The sequence below is a fragment of the Panicum virgatum genome, chromosome 7K (assembly GCF_016808335.1).
Source record: "Panicum virgatum strain AP13 chromosome 7K, P.virgatum_v5, whole genome shotgun sequence".
Lineage (NCBI taxonomy): Eukaryota > Viridiplantae > Streptophyta > Magnoliopsida > Poales > Poaceae > Panicum > Panicum virgatum.
In genome coordinates, this window is record NC_053142.1 from 41,487,982 (window position 1) to 41,505,111 (window position 17,130).

Here is a 17,130-nt window from a genome sequence, read left to right on the forward strand (position 1 = left end):
ACGATTTTGTCCCCACCACATAAGCTGGTTCTCATAGTTTAGGTCGGGTGGATTGGTTCACCGAGGAAGGAACACCTACGCTACAAGGGCGGTTCGGTGAGGTTTGAGGTTCAACGCATAGTCACAAAGTTTCCGGATCGATCGAGTCGAGAAACAGGGTCGAGGATCGATACTTTATAGAATTATGGTACGAATATGGTATACTTGTTCAGAACAAGAATCCCAAATCTGGTACATGACTCCGTCGTTTATGGGTCGATGACCTAGGAACGGTGTTTGATTCGAAGGTACTTCGAGTCTCCAAAATAAAGAAAGCAAGAAAAAAATACACAAATTCAACACATGTCACGCATCAGTTGAATGAAAAGCCCATCAAACAATGATGAAAAAGCTCATCAAACCAACCTAAACCTTATCCACACCTCCTGGCCTCCACGACTCCACTCACCCGCTCTCCCCCAGACGCCGCCGCTTGCCCGAGCCCGACCAACCGCGCCTCCTCCTCCGCTGCCCAAGCCGACGCCGCCTGCTCGCTCCTGGCTCCTCTGTCTCCTTCCTGTCTTCCACCTGCACCTTCCCCGCTACCAAGGCAGCCGCCGCCTGCTTGCCACGGGCTGACTTCCCCGCCCATCCTGCCTCCTCCGCCGTCGCAACGGGCTGACTTCCCCGCCGCCGCCACAGCCGATGTGCGAGCCTCCGCTGCCGTCGCCCGAAGCCCCAACTCGTCCCATGATGGAACCTCTGCAGCAATGGGACGGCGACCCATCCGGAATCGGGACATCGAACCCGGTCGCCCCCAACCCTCGATTCGGGACGGCGTTCCGGGGTCACGGATCGAGGTCTCGTCCAAGAATTCTGTGACTATGGTTCAATGTTGTCGAGCGCGGGATGAAAAGACTCTTCGGCGCACATTCACGGCAGGATCAAAGGAAATTACGCTTTTTCTCAACAATCAATGATAGTTGACCTACCACTTGTAAATTTACGGTTTGAAGATCGAAGATGGTGGAGGATGAGTCGTCCGTACCACTGATCCACTGTCAAAACTAAAAGTTGTCGCTAGAGGCTATATATAGACTTGTTGTTGTAAGGGTGAAGTTTTATTGTCAGTCATCAACGATAAGAACCGCACCACCAGTAGCCACAAAATCACAACAAAAACTAACACACGCGCGTAGACGTCCAGACGCACAGACACTCTGGAGGCACAGTAGTAACCTACGGGTAGTGCCGTAGCAGAGCTCAGAGCAGACACGTGTTCAGCCTGCTTCGGGCCCTCGGGATACGATGCATATGAAGAGATCTGAAGCAAACAGAAGAGGCCTCGAATTCAGCCCATCAGGCCAGCGAGGCCCACGGCCCCGAGCAGCAGGCCCGTCGCGAGGCGAGCCCCGCTGGCAGTGGCAGCAGCCGCGCTCAAATCCGACTCGGTCGCGGCCGCCGTCGAGCCGGCCGCGGGCGTCGCGTTCGTCGACCGCATGGTGGGGCCGGCGTCGCCGCCGGAGACGGTGACGGCGAGCTTCATGCCCGCGGCGCAGTGGCCCGCGGCGCCGCAGATGAAGTAGCGGGTGCCCGGCTTGGTGAGCGGGATGGTGGTGCTCTGGTCCCGGTGCGATCGCAGCGGGTTGCTCGCCGAGCACGCGCCGTGGTCCGCCGCGCTCACCTCCAGCACCGAGTGCGCCGCGCTGTACTGGAACGCTGCGAAATTGAAGAAGCCGCGCGCGATCAGTCCTCGTGCACGATCGTCCGATCCATGGCTCGGCCAGCGAGCCACGCACTGAGATTTCTAAGTTCTAAAGAACATGCCTGCCCCCATGGCAGAGCTAGCTTTGGCAGCATTCGCATGTAACTGAATGCGAGGACGATCGAGCTTTGCATTGGTGCTTACAGAGAGTGTCGCCGACGCTGAACTGCTTGCCCTTGGCCCAGGCAGCGTAGTCCACCACGGGCTTCCACCCGGACGAGTCGCCCACCGTGTAGTCCTTGGCTGACGCCGGCATTACGGCGACGACGACGAGGATGGCCAGGATCAGGCCGCGCAGAGTGCCAGCCATTTCAGGGGATTATCTGGTCAGATTACAGGAGGGAGATCGAGAGCTGGTCAGGATAACAGGGATCGATGGGCAAGGCTGCTGGGGGACGTTGAGAGCGGTCGTTGTTATATAGTAGGCCGGAGTCGGTTACGATCGAGCACTGCCCATTCTGTCAGTGAGGGATTCTAACGTGCAATCGCGTACCAGCTTTTCTCGTCGCTTTAGTCTTCGCGCAAACGAGTACGATCGACGAAGGTATTTAGTGCCTGCCTTTATGCACCAGGGAAAAGAGGAGAAAGGGCCTGGAAATGAGTTTGATGACATACCTAATAATAAGGTGCACCGTAATTTGCGTTCAAAAAAAAGGTGCACCGTAAGTACTTCAGTAAGTTAGACGAGATGATGGTTGAACAAACCAATAATTGTTTTTGTTAGGAAGAACGAACCAAACAGTTTATTTGATCGTTTGTGTACTGAAACTTTTTTTTTTGTGGTAGAACATCGGCATTGAATGAGTTGCTTTGCTTATTGAATCGGGAATAAGGACAGCAACATGGCGCCATAACTATTATTGCAACGTAGGGGGCGAGCTCGTGGATTAGTTTTTCTTGAACAAATTCTTACGAAATACTACCAGCAACTAAAAAGGAGTCTAGGACTGCTGCTGCTGCTTGCAGAATGAGCCGCACCAAAGCCATTTAGACGTGCTATTATTTTTTGGCACTTTAGTTTGTTGCTAGTACAGCCGTACAAGTTCCTTTTGGCATCTTTTAAACCAGGATTTCTGCCAGAGGCGGAGCTACATAGAATCCAGTGGATGCGTATGCACCCACGCCAAAATGAAACTCAGTGCTAATAGTCAAATTTTCACTTTGTAAATCAAAGGGCTAGTAGCAGAACTATAGACGGTGCACCCTCTCGGTTCAGCTCTAACTTCGCCCCTGATTTCTGCCTTGTCGTCAGACTCAGCCACTCAGGTTTTGCTGTTCGAGTGGACTAACTTGGGAGTATATCAGCGTAATAAATGTACATGTTTGCGGAATATCTGACCTGAGTCTATCTTCTTCCTCCGAACGGCCCCTCGCCATCGAGCTCTGCCAGTTCGATGTCTAACCCCACGACAAAATTCGCAACAAGATTTGAACGAAGCCAAGCATCCACAGACAACGCATCCCTTTCTGTGTGGTCTCATATAGACAACGCATCCTTTTCCTTTTTGCAATGATAGCACTTGACGATGCAACAAAAACAATAGCCATTCCAGCAAACTGAAAAGCATAGTGCAACAAGCCAAAATCAAAACTGAAGTTATGAAGTAACAACAGGTAGAAAATATTGCTGCAGGCCTACAAAATTCAGGAGTTGGCATTGCAGCGTACAAGTAGTTCGAGTCGCCCGAAACACTGTTCAGACCATACATACACAAGAATTACATAGCTGTCGAGTTGGGCCCTCACGGTGGTCTGTGCATGCTTGGTTTTGGGAGCCGTAACTCACCTTAGATTGAAAAAAAGGCTAAAATTCAAGCCCTGGAGTCCTCAAAGAATAAGAGAACTCAGCCCCTGGGGATCTCCAGCATTGAATAAGAGAAGACCTCTTTTGCAAGTCGAACTCAAAACTTGAGAAATGCTACACAAAGCCACCTAACCAAGTCAGCAACAGATCAGGTCATAGTATTGATTGTATTGGCACGCCAACCGCACAACATTGAAAAGGCAATTCTCACTGAAGAGTGTTATCGTACAGTTACCAAGACTAGAAACTTGGTAACTATGCCAGAAGAGTGTGATGGTGATAACATTCATCTCACATCTTATAATACTCTCTCTCCTTTCTCCTCATAAATAACTTTCCATGTCAGTAAATTTACTGACGTGGCATGATATTTAAACTCATCATACTCTTATGACACTTAAATAGATATTGGACTAAAGGATTTAAAGAGTAGTAGTACATAGCATATACCAGGCGGTGAGCAAGTGACTAGCACGTCATGAAACGATAGGCCGATAGCGCAGGCCCCAAGGGCATTTCGAAATTACATGCAGTTCGGCACGGTTGCGGTGATCAAGAGCTCCGCACCACCTGCCGGCATCACGACCACGAGCCCCTCGTCGGCGCACGGCACGACGTGGTACGATACGTGCACGGGATTTCTCCCCTCCAGCGCCAGGTCCTCGAGACCGAGACCGGGCTCATCGCGCCAGTGCGCAGCTCGGGGCGCGGGGCACGGCTTCTGCTGATCACCATCCGCCGCGCACGTCAGGACGCTCAGCCCCTCCGAGCCGTCACCGGCCACGACCGTGAATCGCGGGGGCGCCCTGGCGCCCAGCGTCTCGACGGCCTTGGCGACGCAGGCCGCCGCGAGCGCGCGGTGGTCGGGCGTGCCGGCGGCGGCACGGAAGAGCACGGTCGTCGACGTGCGCTCGGCGGCGGCGGCGTCCAGCGGGACGGACTTGACGCGCTTGGCGGCGCCCGCGCCCGCGCTCCGGATGTAGCGCGTGTACTGGATCACCGGGTTGGCGACGAGCGCCTGCAGCTCCGTGTGCTTGCGAGCCCACGATTTGAGGAAGCCGACGAGGGACAGCGGGTCGGCGAGGAGCAGGCTGCAGCTGGCGCCGACGGCGTAGCCGCCGTCCTGGAATCGTGTCAGCTGCGAAGGGGATCGGAACACGACATTGCTGTGAGTTGGGTTACCGGTTGCCACATTTCCGCTGAGGTCTATGTGTGACTGATCAGTGGGCCCATGCTGGCCGCTGGCCGGGACCACCACCGTACCTGCACGAAGAACGGGGCGCAGATGTCGGGCTCGTGCACGTCCACGTCGGTCCACAGCGCCAGCGCGGCCTCCTTCCTCTCCCGGTCGGCGCCCCTCGCCTCCAAGAACGCCGCCATGGTCGCCTCCACCGAGGCCTGGACCAGCCGCACGCCGGTGTCCCTGAGCTTCACCTCCCACAAGCGCCCGTCGTCGCCGCGGGAGCGCAGCCGCCCCGCCATCTCCGGGTGGTCGGCCAGCGCCGCGCTGAGGGACTCCTTCACCCACGCCGCGCGCTCCCTCGCCGCGGCCTCCAGCTCGCCGCCCGCGCCGGCGCCGCGGTAGTAGAGCGCGGCGCGGAAGCGGCGCTGCAGCTCCGCGGCGGCGAGCGGCGCCCCCGACACGGCGATGGGCAGCGACCGCCCCGACCCGGCGTCGCGCGCCGGGACGGCGGTCTGCATGGACTCGACGTGGACGAGCACGGGCGCCGCTGCCGCCATCTCGGCGTGCTCGCTCGCTCGCTGCCTTGCTGCCTCCGGCCGTGCAGAAAGACTAGGAGCTAGGAAGTTGTTCTTGGCCTGACAGGATTCACAAGAAATGTATGGTGCCGTGCGTATCGGAGTTTCGGAGCAGGGCTCAATTTATACGTGCCAATACAAGTCTCAGGCTGTGCTCGTCGTCATCGAGTTGCAACTGGGAAATACACTGCCCCAAACGCGTGCTGCCAGCAAGGCCTTGGAAGGTTTGAGTTGAATTTCAGCAAGAATAATGGAAGCTATCACTGTACCATCTCATGAAATTTTAGTGTGGAGTCTGTCGGTTTGACTAGGTATCAGTATCACTCATTCACTCGGGACTCGGGAGTTGGCGGAAATCAGGAAATGGCAGGCAGCAGGCTTCAGATGTTCGGTTTCGTTAGCTTGGTTTTGGCTAGCTAACTCACGGCAAATTGATGGTTTAATTTATTACTCCTGCCAGGCGGTTGGTCACGCATAAGGTGAGGGGTTGGTTTTCTGCGGGAGTGGATTGTTTGGACGGCAACGATCAATCACTGGCCGCAAGTTGCCAAGTTGGTGCTGGAAAACTGGTGCTTGTGGCTGCTATGTATACTAGATAGGTTGGCGCGCTATGCGCACCTGTAGCAAAAGGTTTGATCTAAAATTATAATAAAAATATATTATTATGTGCTATACTTAAAGCAATATCGTGTTGATGTATTTTAACAATATGTTGATGTATTGAATGAAGTCTGAAAGTTAAAGTACATAGGTATAGTAGTTTAAAGTCTGAGAGCACGCTAAATGTATAGATATATATATTTTTAGGATTTTTTTTTGTTTTATGTTAGTAGGTACGGTAGGTGAATTGATTTATATTTATTATTGATTTTGGTAGGGTAAAAGAAAAATTTAGTAATTTGTAGTAGGTATAGTTCATGAATTGTCATACAATTATATTTTGCGAATTAAAATCCATTAAGTTGTAGGGGCTAGCACATGTAGATGTAATTGATGTTTATTATGTTCGTGTAAATAAATAATTAAATATATTTTATGAATGAATTCCAATTGAATATTATGTGGGTACCACCTGAATAGCACACAGGACCCACGTTGGTTCTGCATAAATAGTATATGTAGGAATTCATTTTTTGTATGTTAACAGATATAGTTGATGGATTAGCTTGCACTAATTATTAATTTTGGTAGAAAAAATCATAAGATTAGGAATGAATGGATGATTCAATTATATTTTGTGAGTTCACAAAGTGAAAACAAAATCCAATAAGTAATAGATGTGAATGTTTTGGTAGAAAAAATCATAAGATTAGGAATGAATGGATGATTCAATTATATTTTGTGAGTTCACAAAGTGAAAACAAAATCCAATAAGTAATAGAGGTGAATGTAGTATACAATTTTTTTTTGTTTTTTGTGTATAAAGAATAACTAAACATTTAAACACGTGGGGGCCACATGTTTTTATTTTTAAAATTTTATTATTTTTTATTATGAATCATATTTTTATTTTTATTATGAACAGTGCCCGGCCCGCATGAACAGTACTTCAATATTATTATTTAGTATGAACAGTGCCCCCGGGCCCACATGAACAGTACCGCCGCCCACGTGGGGCCGCGACTCACGGCAGCGCGAGCTTTAGTATACGTACTCAATTAGCCCTGAACTCTGATGCGCCGGTTTTGATTAGGATGCCATGAAATGGGATGGGCCTGATTAGATAGGAGTACTAGCCCAACAGGGCAGGGGGGGTTCCGGGCGAGCCCAGAAACCACAAACAAGGCCTGAAGGCCCGAGTTCGATAATTCTGACATATCCAATCTAACCTCCTAATTGATTTCGAATAAATAACGCTTTTCTTTAAAAATCAATTAAGTATCTGAAAATATTTAGTAAAGTGAAATACAAAATGTATTCCAAGCTCATTATTTTTTCAACCTTGATGGTTTATTCGACTAATCGTTTTTCACCATAAGGTTATATTAGATAGTACTAAACCATAAAAGGAAGCTACAGTTCAAGCAAGGGACTGTAGTAATCTTCAATCCGAGACACTGACACCAGCACCATAATACAAGATACGCTGCTGTTTGACTTTAATAATAACATGTGATTTCCCGCGAACCACGGAGGTCAATACACGATCCCAGTCACCCACCACCGAAGTTCCTTTCGCCATTGTGCCATTGTCATCAGCGGCCTCTGACACCGAAGCAACACACGAGGTAACACGACACAAGGCCGAGTGCTGCACTACACGTGTACAGGGGCAGTCCCGTAATTTGCCCCGCCCCCCACCTATATGACTCGCCGTTCCGCCCACCTCAAAATTTCCCCGTTTCCCATCCCATCCCGTCGCCCCTCCTGTCCCCCGCGATCGACGCCTCCGCCCGATCCGCTCGTCGCAACCGCCGGAGGAGAAGGCGCGAAGCGGGAGGCCGGACAGCGGTTCGACCCGCGGGGCTCGATTCGACATGAATCCCGAGTAGTAAGTCACACGAATCCTCCTTCCAACCGTCTCTGATCCGCCTGTTTTTTTTTTGGTATCGAGATTTCTGTGTGCGCGCGTGTCGCAATCGCTTGGAGGTGGAGGGAGTTGTGTGTTTGCGATTGGTAGAGGTGTGAACTGAGCTGTTGCGAGGATGCGATCGGGCTCGCGGAGTTTGGCCTTGTCCCCGGTTTTTGGATCTGGATCTGATGGCTACATCTGGGGTTGTTCTGTTGGAATATGCGATTGACATGTGAATTATTGTGCTGGAATGCTCGTGACGCGAGTAGCACCCCCACCATTACGAGGCAGGATTTGTTGCAATGTGCAGATCTTCCTTTTTTCCCCTTCATTGTCGCTGCTCATTGAGTTTATAGACAATTGAGTCGTCATCGGACGGCATCAATGTAGGGCGTAAATTGAGCATGTGTACGCCCTATGGGCAGGATCATAAATGCAACTGTCTCTGCATTTTGTTAACCATGTCTTAAATCACACATTTGCCTCGTGAGTACGGCACTAGCTCAATTTAAGACTGTAAGCCCTATGGGCAGGATCATACATGCAACTGTCTGCATTTTGTTAACCATGCCTTAAATCACACATTTGCCTCGTGAGTACGGTACTAGCTCAATTTAAGACTGTAAGCCCTATGGGCAGGATCATACATGCAACTGTCTGCATTTTGTTAACCATGCCTTAAATCACACATTTGCCTCGTGAGTATGGTCCTAGCTCAATTTAAGATAACATCTTGACAGTTATACCATTGATGAATATTATTAATCGATTATGCAATTTACATGTGTAGATGTAGCTTGTTCACTGGATTCAGCACATGTCTGCTTGCCCAAAGAATTCTACACTAGAGATTTTTAAAACTAGTGCGACAAAAAAAATAGTATGTCATGGTTCATTTGCATTAATTGGAGGTAGTTGTGCTCAGTTTTTGAGTTTCGGTGCTGACTGGAGGAGTACAGAAAATTTGGATTCGGCCACATATAGATCACTCTCCATTGATTTGTTTAGTGTTGCACGTTACTATTTTTGTTTTGACCTTTTTGTGAGAAATTGAGTCACTGTGAAGTGTGAACTGACAAGCTTCATACAAGATGCCGCTAAATTAATCCACTTTTTTCTAATTGAGGCGAACCCCATTTCCATTACAAGAACGCAAATTCCCCAGAGTCTTCAGAGAACCTCCATCTAGCGCCCCACAAGCAGCCCAGGGTTCCCAGGCACCCTCACAACAAACATCATAGAGCACTACAGTTTGGCAGAATCTAGACCCGAGAAAAAAGAAAGGCCAACCCCTAAATTAATCCACTTATTGTCATTGTCGTACCAATATACCATTAACCTGCGTTCTGTTGATTTTCAGTGACTACCTCTTCAAGCTTCTGCTTATTGGTGATTCTGGTGTTGGCAAGTCATGCCTCCTCCTGAGATTCGCGGTATGGGTTGTATGTCCTTCGTGTCATTGTGAAGTTATTTCGTCATGCTGTGGCATAAAAATTATCCATTTTCTTCATCGCACCGTCAGTGCATGATGCATATAAATGTGATCTGGTGAAAGACTGAAAAGTGTTATATGCCACTTCAGTGCAGAGTGCAGACTGCTAGCAATCATTTACTGGTGGCTTAACTCAAAACTATTTGGTGAAACATTGAGTCTAACAATGAAGGCATATCATGGCATCATGCTTGCATGTATTTGCACTGCTTTCCTTCATAAGTGTGTCTATGTTTTATCTGACATGTGGCCTCATTTATCATAGGATGACTCGTACCTGGACAGTTATATCAGTACAATTGGAGTCGACTTTGTGAGTTAGCTTTTCTTTCATGTACTCTGAATGTAGGTTATGCAATGCAAAGTAGTAATTTCATGATTCCTTTGCAGAAAATTCGTACAGTTGAGCAGGACGGGAAGACCATCAAGCTTCAAATTGTAAGTATTAACATGTTAACTTCTATAAACTATTTTACTGTCCCAAGTCACCGAGAACTAGCAAACATAAATCCTTTTTTCTTAATATAAAAACTGTGGTCACTTAAATCTGTAAACATGTGTTACCAGTTCCTTCTGTTCCTGACTATACAACAACAACAACAACAACATAGCCTTTTTTTCCCAAGCAAGTTGGGGTAGGCTAGAGATGAAACCCGAAAGAGCTAATTATCTTCTTAGAGTCATAACTTTTCCAGCCTTTTTTTAATAATTTCTATTCAATCATTACAGTGGGATACTGCTGGGCAAGAACGTTTCAGGACAATTACCAGCAGCTACTACCGAGGAGCCCATGGCATTATTGTACGTTGCTCACATAGCTAATCATTATTCTTCAGTGTCCCATGATAAGTGTATAACTTTGCATTTTATTTATGGACCTGCAGATTGTATATGATGTCACAGACCAAGAAAGCTTCAACAATGTAAAGCAATGGCTGAATGAAATTGATCGTTATGCAAGCGACAATGTAAACAAGCTCCTTGTTGGGAACAAGTGTGACTTGACGGCAAACAAAGTTGTGTCATATGAAGCAGGCAAGGTGAGTTATGGAATAAACTATTTGTCATAATTGAGGGAATGTGTCTTATGAATCAAGGTAGTCGTAAAAAAAAAAGGAATTTGTGATGAAGTTTGGTTAGGCTAACTAGTGTGAACAAATGTCAAATCTGAATTGTGACTCAACCCTTGCCGACGCTATGCTATTAAGCACATAGGTTTGATTTTTTGCTTGCTCATGTTATCTTCGCACATCATGTCTTTTAGGCACTTGCTGATGAGATGGGCATCCCATTCATGGAGACCAGTGCCAAGAGTGCTACTAATGTGGAGCAGGCTTTCATGGCTATGGCTGCATCCATTAAGACCAGGTACATCATCACAACTCAAAACTTATCGAATAACGATGACTTGTTATGATCATAACCGTGGTCTTTATTGCCTCAGGATGGCTAGCCAACCTGCTGCAGCTAATGCCAGGCCACCAACCGTGCAGATTCGTGGCCAGCCGGTTAACCAAAAGACATCCTGCTGCTCTTCCTAGATTATTCATTTCTCTCAGTTAATGTAAACTTTGATGCACTGTTACTACTGTTTGCTTGTGATGCGTTTGTATTATTCCCTGTTAATTGCCTAAATAACTTTTTCATATAATTCAAATGATCAATTATCTTGACTGAGCAGTTCAGTGGCCATTCTTGTTTCCACATCTAAATTGCTGTTTCTGTGGCCCACATGGCAAACTAACAAATCGATTCTGCCAGCAAATTCTAACCTGCTAACTGCTCTCCAATCTTTTGTTTTTCGATTGTGTGTGTCAGGCAAGGCTTACGTTTCCTTTACAAGTATGTTGAACAAATGACTTAACGGCTGAGCTTTGTATTCTCTGGGTATTGCAACATCTGACCCCATTGGGACTAGTGGCTCCATAGAACGTATGCTAGATACTCACGCAAATTTTATGACAAACAAGTTCACATTCATGAATGAACGAATGTAGCAAACAAGATCACCAAGCATGTGAAATCATGCAGTAAGAGCATCACATGATAAATCCCAACAAAAAGATCAAAAGACTCGGCAATACTACAATTTAGAAATCCCGTTCAGAAGGTCCACTGGAATCGCGGAAAATCTGACATTGCGAGGACATATATGTCGTGGAAAATGAAACGAGCATGGAGAGTGCGAAAACTATTACATGCCAACCCTCTCCTCACATTGCAGAAATTTGCTAAACGTGAAAGGTACTATGCAGATAGGTAACAAGCGTCCCAAGACGATGACCACCACGAACTGTACCGTACTCCTCCATTCCTCAATCTGTTGGTGTTCTGCAAACAACACAAGAGAGATCTTGTCATAAGCACGAAGTGGTCAGGTCACACGTTTCATAATTAACTGGAAAAAATCGAAACATTTCCTTGCACTTATGTTCATCATTAGTAAACTAGATGTATGCTAATGCAGAGTAATTCCAAATCCCTGTACAGTTGATTGGACTAATGGACCCCGGGGGGTGGCGACTTTGGCCCTTCTCAACACTAATTTCTGGCTTCCGAACATAGTAGTTCATGTTACTAAAGAAGCTGTGTAAACTGCCACAGCAACAAGTTTATCATGAACCATGATAATGATACTGCAAATATGAGCATCACGCTGTGCATTGGACATCTGAACGAACTGATATGATGCAACAGGAAGGAAATGACAAACAGTTTGCCTAAAGTTTTGAACTACATTTGAATACAGAAACCGAATAACTATTGTTTGTTTGACAAACACACATAACGATCATAATTCTATAATACTTTCCTGTTCAGTTTTCTGTGCAGATTGTTCACAAATTCAAAATCCTACACAGATGCAAAAGCAAAATTGGGAGGACATTCTCTCCGGTGGTTGATCAAACAACAAGAGTTGCAGTGACGAACCCAAGAAGGCAATGCAGCTAACTACTGGGCAGTCTTTTTTTTTTTTGAGGGCAAACTACTGGGCAGTCAATAACTGTGCGAAAGACCAAACTAGCCATGAACTGGTTTATACTAGCAAATAAGAACAACCAAAATGATCTGATATGATGCTATACGATGGTAAATGAAGATATGGACCTGAAATTCTATTTCACATGCTGCATCCACAAATCATCAAGTGACTAAGCTCAATTATCACCAACTCTGCAACGTTAATGTCCATATTTCAAAGTTTTGCACCAAATTAGCATACAGAGACCAATTAACCAATGAGACCTTTTACATCTGATGCACAAAAGCGCATAGCGGTACCAATTCTATTGAAATCTTCTGTTCAATTTGTCTGCGGCTCGCCCACAGATTGAGAAAATACCACACAACAGCAAAACAGGAACACATTACGGTTGAAAGGACTAATCGAACAACACAAAGCTGTCGGGGCAATCCACAACCGAATCCAACTACCGTGCAAAATTCAGATGTAGCAAACATAGATGGTTCAGGAGGATCACATACTGACATACCTTACGGCCTTCCTACTCCTCGTCCTCCCAGTCATCGTCCTCCTCACTGCAACGAACCCCAGAAAAACAGCTCGCATCATCATCAACAACGCTCGTATTGATCACCAACACAAACCCAAATAGATCAAAATCAATTGGCGCACGCGCACCAGTGCCGCATGTAGTCCGCGGTGCTGCTCCCGACGAGGCGGAGCGTGCGCTTCCCCTCATTCTTCCTGCACGCGAATATCGCAAGCATGACAGACCAAACCCATCAAATTACCGAAATAATCCCCACAGAATTCAGCATCACGCGGGCACTCCAAGTTGCAATAGACAAGAGGAAGCAACGAGCGCTGAGCAATAACATACCTGTGTCGTGTGCGGCGACCAACTAGGGGGCGGCGGTCGAAGGGCGACTTGAAGCGGGTGTAGCGGAGTTCGTCGTCGTAGTAGTCGTCGTAGTTCACCGCCTTGTCCATCTTCGCGAGATAGTGCTTGACCTTCTTCACGGCGACGCCAGCTCCGCCTCTAGCCTCGGACCAGGGGATCCCGCGCGGGTGGAAGCCCTGGGCGACCTCCAAAAAATGTGGGCTCCCGTACCCATCTGCAGCGCATTCCGAGCAAGGCAACCGAATCAAATCCGTCAGAGATGAAGCAACCAAGCAAGCCAAATCCGCGAGGAAACGAAGCAACCAAGCGAAATCCGCGAGAAAACGAAGCAACCAAACCAAATCCGCGAGAAACGAAACAACCGAACCCAAATTGAAGGCACATTAGGATGATCAGATACGATCGGGCTATGTACATCGATAGTACAGCACCATGGGTGAGGGGAGGAGCGGGCTCGGTGCGGGAACCCTAGCCTTCCGACGCTAGGAGGCCGGAGCCTGAGACTATGGTGGCGTGGGCGCGGAATAATTGGTCGGCGACGGCGAGTAAGGCGAGGTGGGATGGGGGAGGGGGCTTTTATAGCAGAACTCTGCTCTGTTCTCTTCTCTGTGTGTGTCTGCGAGGGGAGGAGGTCACGTGACCTGTGCGGAGCAAGAACACACGAGATAGCTAATTCGGCTATGGTTTTGGGCTTCGAATTCTTTGTTCTCGTACAAGACTGCACAATGCGCGGGAACTACTGTGGCTTAGTGGATGACTTGTGGGGTCACGAGAGTATTGGTTCCCAGAGTTTCTGGGAAAGTGGAGAGGCTTCGTTTGAACTTCTGGGTATGGTAATATGGAATGGGTGAGAACTAGAAAACCTGGGGCGCGGCATTACCGTGCCAGATTGGGTTGGCCAGTGGATAACTTGTCAATATATGTGTATATTATGTGTATGATTGGAGATACTAATTATTCATCAAATTCATGAGTTGTCGTGGACCATAGGTTCCCTTCTTGTACAAGTTGTAACAATGCGTGCTATATATTTTAGACTCTCTATTGCTGTGACGGTACTATTTAAGTAGGATGTTATTTTTTTATATGGAAATGGAACTTTTTTAGTTATATTTAGTGTTTTTGGTTATAATTTTTTGTTATCATTTATTTTAAAAGTTTCTTGTATAGCAAAGCTGTAGGTTTTAAAATTTTGAGCGATTTTTTTACTTCAAACTTTTTGACGTAAAGACGTTTTGGTGTCTGAATCGTAGTTACAACGGATCATACGTAAACATTTATGTGGATGGAGCGTTTTGAATTCGAAATTTTGCTTTATAATGAAGTAGTTTTCAATTTTTTGATCTAGATAGGGGTGTTATCTGTAACTGAAATTTTTACACAGACCTCAACATGCAGAGGTAAGCTTAAGTTCCAAAAATCATAAACAGTACTGTCCTAGAACATGAGATATAGTTAAAAGCTATTTTTAATAATCTTTAACCTGGAGTAAAATTGAAGTAGAACTTGAGTATGTGCATGTAATAAAAGTTGTTGATTTAGTTCCAAGGATTCCAAAACAGTTGAGTTTGTATTTTTCTGATTTTTCTTTGATTTTATACGATTTTTGCAAGTTCACTGATTTGAAATTGGGTTTGAACTTTAGTGTTTACAGATAGGCCCCTGCGTTTTTGCTGAAAGGACCCTAGGAAAAATGAAATCAAAGCAATGTGGTCCTTCCACCATGGCACACGGTGGGGGAGCTTCGGTCGGCCAAAATCCGGCGATCTCGCTCGCCGGCGGGGAAGGGACAGGTGAGCACGTGGGTGTCGAGAGCTACCTCTAGGTGTCCTTGGTGGGCCCTAGTGTGGTCGGAGGCGGGCTGTCCACGGCGAGCAGTGGCCGGCGGCGGTGGCGTGCGGCGGTGGCGGCGCTCCGGTGAGGGAGGAGGGGCGAGGTTGGGTTGAGGAGTTTCCCTAGGAGGTGCGGAAGGCGGTGAGGACCTCGTTTTGGGCTGATGGGGGTAGAGCGGTGAGTTCAGTGGCGAGGGCGAGATGGCCGGCAATGGCGGACTGCCGGTGAGGTCCTATGCGAGCTTCCCTCCGTAAGGGGTTAAGGAGTGCCTCGCCCATGACGAAACAGCGCTGGGCCGCGCCGCTGGGGTAGACCTCGCCTATGCCGGAGCCACGCCGCCCGCGCGGAGCAGGAGGCGGCAGCGACGGCTATGGGCCGCTCTCCTGGAAGGGACCCTGCCCGATCCTTCCAGGGCCGGGCGCGCGGCGGCGGCCGGCTCGCGCGCGCAGCCCTGCGCCCCTCCCTTCCCTCGGTTCCTCCCCTCTCTCTCAAGGCGGTCGGAGCTCGGGCCGGCGGCGGGCGAGGCCTCGCGGCGTGCGGGCGGCGGTGGCCCGCCCGCGGGGCGCGCGGCGGTGGCCCGAGGCGCGGTGGCGGCCGGCGCATGGTGGCTGGCCGGAGGCGCGGCAGCCCGGCGGCGCATGGTAGCCTTTCGATCGCCTGATTCGACGGTCGCTGCTTTTTCGGGTGACGTGGCTCGATGACGTTGCAGAGAATGACCCTCGCGCCGACGTTCGTGTTTGGAGATAAATAAACAGAAGAAGCAGGTGGTTGAGCCAGGAGAGTGGTCACGTGAGAGGCGCTTGTTGATGTTGCTGTGGTTGGGCCGGGTGTCAGCCTTCGATGGATTTGAAAGGAGAAAAACGTTTTTGTTTTTTTGGGAGAAAAAGGAGAATGTCTGTCTCCTGGGCTTAGGCTGTCCTGCCTGATCGATACTCGGGTTCATGCTGGGTGGGCTTACGGCCTGGATAGCCCACACCTGAGACAAATTCACCTTACACTAAAAATAGCCCACTGACAAATTCACCCTCCACATAAAAAGAGAGGGGAAGGGGACAAAACAAAAACAATATAACAAATGAGATCACCAAGCCTAAGGAATCAAGAAATAGGTTTTCACAAGATAAATCCCGAGTAAACAAAGGCTAATAGAATATACTACAATTTAGAAATAGTGTCCATAAGGTCTCTTTTGAGTGCAGGCATTGTGTGAGAACCGCCCAATTTGATACTATTTTAAACGAACCGCCGGTCATTATCATCCAGATGAGAGTTAACACGTGCTCGCCGGAGAGCGTGCCACGTGTTATCCCACATCTAGAGACACGAATAACCGACACGTCATTCATCCAAAATAATATCAAATCCGGTAGTCCCGGTATGTGCTCCAACATACGCCCAGAATCAGCATATTCACATACCGTTTACAATCGAATACATCGCCGATAATCCACAAAGAGCAGTTTTACAACACCAGAGTTCGAAACTTAATATTTCAAGTCCAAAATAGGAGGGTTCAACTAACTTCCATTACAAGCGTTGGGCTCACCAAAGCCATATTAAACAGAAACTTAAAGATTATTATATTTACATGCTCTCACAGAGTTCAGCTATGATAAAACATACTTAAGATGATGATGCCTTACTCAAGGACATCACCACAGCCGCAACGACCTACTCCTCCCCGCATTAAGATCAGCGGGGTAGAAGTGGCCGAACACCACTTCTGGCTCAACTGCAACTAGGTTTAGAAAGCAACCTGAGTACAAAAGGTACTCGCAAGACTTACACGATTACATAAATAAGGATCATGCAATGACTCAAGTAAAATCTTTAAGGTTAAGTAATTATTGCAGAAGCATTAGCTCTGTACACTATCACCTATCAGAATTAATTAATATTGCCCAACCCCCAAACAATTTTAGTACATTAAGAGTATACAATATACTGAGTCACAGAGGTGCCATGAATCATTTCCACCAAACCGAATTTCTACGAGGAGTTCATGAGATAAGGAGCTTGCTCATAACCGAGAGCGCGGCAATTCGAATTGATTTAAACCTTGCAAGGGTGTACTACTTTACCCACACGACGCGAGGACCATGCGACTCACCCAACCGCCCA

General features: G+C 47.8%; 4 protein-coding genes across 4 annotated transcripts; 1 reads left to right on the plus strand and 3 right to left on the minus strand.

The window, feature by feature from the left end:
* Positions 1 to 1,073: 1,073 nt before the first annotated feature.
* On the minus strand, positions 1,074 to 2,146 carry LOC120642652 (mavicyanin-like). Its single transcript, XM_039919218.1, has 2 exons — positions 1,889 to 2,146; positions 1,074 to 1,698 (listed from the first exon to the last, which is right to left on the minus strand). The coding sequence occupies exons 1-2, from the start codon at positions 2,052 to 2,054 to the stop codon at positions 1,331 to 1,333; spliced, it is 534 nt and encodes a 177-aa protein (XP_039775152.1). The 5' UTR covers positions 2,055 to 2,146; the 3' UTR covers positions 1,074 to 1,330.
* Positions 2,147 to 3,972: 1,826 nt separating this feature from the next.
* On the minus strand, positions 3,973 to 5,703 carry LOC120642653 (rosmarinate synthase-like). The gene is made up of 2 exons (XM_039919219.1): positions 4,812 to 5,703; positions 3,973 to 4,686 (listed from the first exon to the last, which is right to left on the minus strand). The coding sequence occupies exons 1-2, from the start codon at positions 5,286 to 5,288 to the stop codon at positions 4,072 to 4,074; spliced, it is 1,092 nt and encodes a 363-aa protein (XP_039775153.1). The 5' UTR covers positions 5,289 to 5,703; the 3' UTR covers positions 3,973 to 4,071.
* A 1,925-nt stretch (positions 5,704 to 7,628) lies between these two features.
* Positions 7,629 to 11,002, plus strand: LOC120642655 (GTP-binding protein YPTM2-like). The gene is made up of 8 exons (XM_039919220.1): positions 7,629 to 7,797; positions 9,179 to 9,251; positions 9,576 to 9,623; positions 9,701 to 9,748; positions 10,040 to 10,111; positions 10,195 to 10,350; positions 10,575 to 10,678; positions 10,755 to 11,002. The coding sequence occupies exons 1-8, from the start codon at positions 7,784 to 7,786 to the stop codon at positions 10,849 to 10,851; spliced, it is 612 nt and encodes a 203-aa protein (XP_039775154.1). The 5' UTR covers positions 7,629 to 7,783; the 3' UTR covers positions 10,852 to 11,002.
* A 326-nt stretch (positions 11,003 to 11,328) lies between these two features.
* Positions 11,329 to 13,764, minus strand: LOC120642656. Its single transcript, XM_039919221.1, has 5 exons — positions 13,592 to 13,764; positions 13,156 to 13,390; positions 12,954 to 13,019; positions 12,805 to 12,850; positions 11,329 to 11,641 (listed from the first exon to the last, which is right to left on the minus strand). Exons 1-4 carry the CDS (start codon positions 13,608 to 13,610, stop codon positions 12,817 to 12,819), a joined length of 354 nt encoding a protein of 117 aa, XP_039775155.1. The 5' UTR covers positions 13,611 to 13,764; the 3' UTR covers positions 11,329 to 11,641; positions 12,805 to 12,816.
* Between the last annotated feature and the right edge of the window lie 3,366 nt (positions 13,765 to 17,130).